We start from the raw sequence: 2,500 nt of genomic DNA, 5'->3' as shown, positions 1-2,500 counted from the left end.
GATTGAGACACTCTGTGGTAATCAGCTGACCGCTAACGTTAACCTGCACGCCGTCTGAGGGCAAAGAACAGCGTCCAGTCCGATGACATGACCGAGCAAGTTTTCCTTTTTCCAGAGTGTCCCTGAAGGGTTCAGAGTACTGGAGCTTCTGATGAACACACCATCCTCATCATCATCCTCATTATCCTCCTCATCATCACCATCACCATCATCATCCTCATCCTCATCATCATGAAGTTTGCTGAGTTCACATGAATCTCTCCACCTACTGGTGGTGTGTTCAGGGTCAGTGGGACGTCAGCGTCTCCAGGTTGTTGTTTCACTTTTTGTTTGTTTCCTGGAAACGGATTTTCACAGATTTCTCACCATCACCATGACAACAGAAACACAAATACTGAAGTGCCTGTTTCTCTTTCTTTCTTTCTTTCTTTCTTTCTTTCTTTCTTTCTTTCTTTCTTTCTTTCTTTCTTTCCATCTGACAACTTGAAAGTCTCCTCTTAGAGTTTTTCTCCTGAGTTGGTTTTTATATGTCGCTGAACTGAAGGGGCTCAGTTCTTCTTGGTGTCTGATGTCTCGCCCCTCCCCTGTCCTCCTCCTCCTCCTCCTCCTCCTCCTCCTCCTCCTCCTCCCCCTCCTCTCCCCCTCCCCCTCTGCTTTATAAATCAGACCCGTCCTGGATCCTGGAGGGACTGTGGGCTGCAGAGAAGGAAGAAGCAGAAGAGAGACAGAAAAGAAGAAGAAGAAGAAGAAGAAGAAGAAGAAGAAGAAGAAGAAGAAGAAGACTGAGCAGCAGCAGGAGGATTCACAGTCTTGCTGAAGATGAACTTGTGTGTGCTGGTCCTGGGTCTGGCCCTGGTTCTGACCCTGTGTGCAGCCCGGTCTCCGTACCAGGCGGTCCTGCAGCACAGCCGGATCAGAGGCCGGCAGCAGGGGTGAGTTTATACACGCTGCTGTCACCTTCCCATGATGCTCAGCGTTACGGACCTTTAATTTGAATCTCGTTCTGGTCGATATTTGTGTGTTCATAATGACGTTCAGCTGTGAATTTCGACTTCACAAAGTCTTTCAGCTCCTGATTGTAATGCATCTTCATCAGAGTCTTCCCCACTATTTTAACTGAAAATGTCCCTTTATGGTTCAAACGGAACGTTCTGACGTACCTGAAAGCAGCATAATCTTCACCTTTAAAGCCTGCAAATCTTTGGTCAGATCGAGGTGGAATCAGTCCCTTTGAGGAACAAACAGCTGAGTTTGACTGAAAGTGTGAACTCAGCAGAAATCTTTCTGTGGTTTTGTTCTTAGCTTCGAGTCGACTGATGAAACTTTCTGTCACTTTAAAGAGATTTTTTCTCCTTCAAGCCATAAATGACTTTGTGTGTTGTTGCATGAAATTAAAGGTTTCTGGTTGTTTCTGATTAGTAGCAGCTGCTGTTAGAAAGTGTTTCAGTTGAAGATCTTCGTGTTCAGTGACAGAGGATTCACTCAGTCACATTAATGAACGGCTGAATTTGAGCCTCCGCAGACGAAGTGAAGCTCTGAGGCTTTTCATTTCAGGACTTTAGATTACAGGTTTGTGGATGAACGAGTGTTTCTCTTGGTCGCGTCTCATCTTTGCGCCTCTTCTCTCTTTCAGGCCGAACGTTTGTGCCATGCAGCAGCTGAAAGGCACCGATAAGAAATACTTCACCAACTGCAAACAGTGGTACCATCGCAAGATCTGCGGAAAGCCCACGTGAGTCCGAGCGTCCGTCAAACTGTCTGCAGTCGTTTGATTGGATCACACACATACACTCGTGAATGTGGACGCCTCTGTTAAAACACACGGTTCTTGTTCTCAGTGAGTCTGAAACTGTTGACTTTGCTCTCTGTGTAGTTTGGGAGTTTGTGTTTAGTGGACGGAGGAATGTCCCCCTCCAGAGGTGTCCTCGCCTCTTATGTAACCCCTGAAGGAGACCTTCAGTCTGGCAGAACCATCAGTGTCAGTTTACGCCAGAGCCCCCAGTCTGCTCCGAGGTTCGTTTAAAGGACGAGTCCGACTGTTTGCTTTGAGCTTTTGACTCGTTTGACTTCTCTGCTGCTCATCATGTGGAGTTTAAATCAACATACGCAATCCTGCCAATGCTCTACAGGGGGTGCTAATGCACCAACATAAAGACAATGAAGAAGAAGAAGACGACCGTGAACATGAATGAACACAGATTTTAAACTGTCCAGAAAAATCATTTAAACAAATTTCATAAGGAATGAAAAGTGTTGAAAACTGAATTTAAACAAGCGTTTACAGGAAACCTCCACAGAGCAGCTTAAACGCTTCCCTCGCAGTGCTAACATGCACATATCAGCATGCTAACAAGCTTTCAGTGACATTACTAGCATGCTCACAGTGACAAAGCCAGCATTTTCATAGTGACAATGCTAGCATGTGCTAGCATGCTCACAGTTAACATATTAGCACACTCACAGTGGCAATGCTAGCATGCTTACAGTGAACATGTTAGCG

The 2,500-nt window shown here is 45.8% G+C and overlaps 1 protein-coding gene across 1 annotated transcript in view; it reads left to right on the top strand.

Annotated features, from left to right (window-relative positions):
• Window positions 1–682: 682 nt before the first annotated feature.
• Window positions 683–2,500, top strand: part of tgfbi (transforming growth factor, beta-induced) — a 22,267-nt gene continuing 20,449 nt past the window's right edge. The window contains exons 1-2 of the mRNA XM_070963214.1: window positions 683–932; window positions 1,634–1,732. Coding sequence (XP_070819315.1) covers window positions 820–932; window positions 1,634–1,732 — 212 coding nt within the window. The 5' untranslated portion in view covers window positions 683–819. The remainder of the gene's footprint in view (window positions 933–1,633; window positions 1,733–2,500) is intronic.

This window comes from Chaetodon trifascialis, chromosome 5 (assembly GCF_039877785.1).
Source record: "Chaetodon trifascialis isolate fChaTrf1 chromosome 5, fChaTrf1.hap1, whole genome shotgun sequence".
NCBI lineage: Eukaryota > Metazoa > Chordata > Actinopteri > Chaetodontiformes > Chaetodontidae > Chaetodon > Chaetodon trifascialis.
The sequence above is the reverse complement of the archived record's forward strand: the minus strand, read 5'-3'. Positions and strand labels throughout refer to the sequence as shown.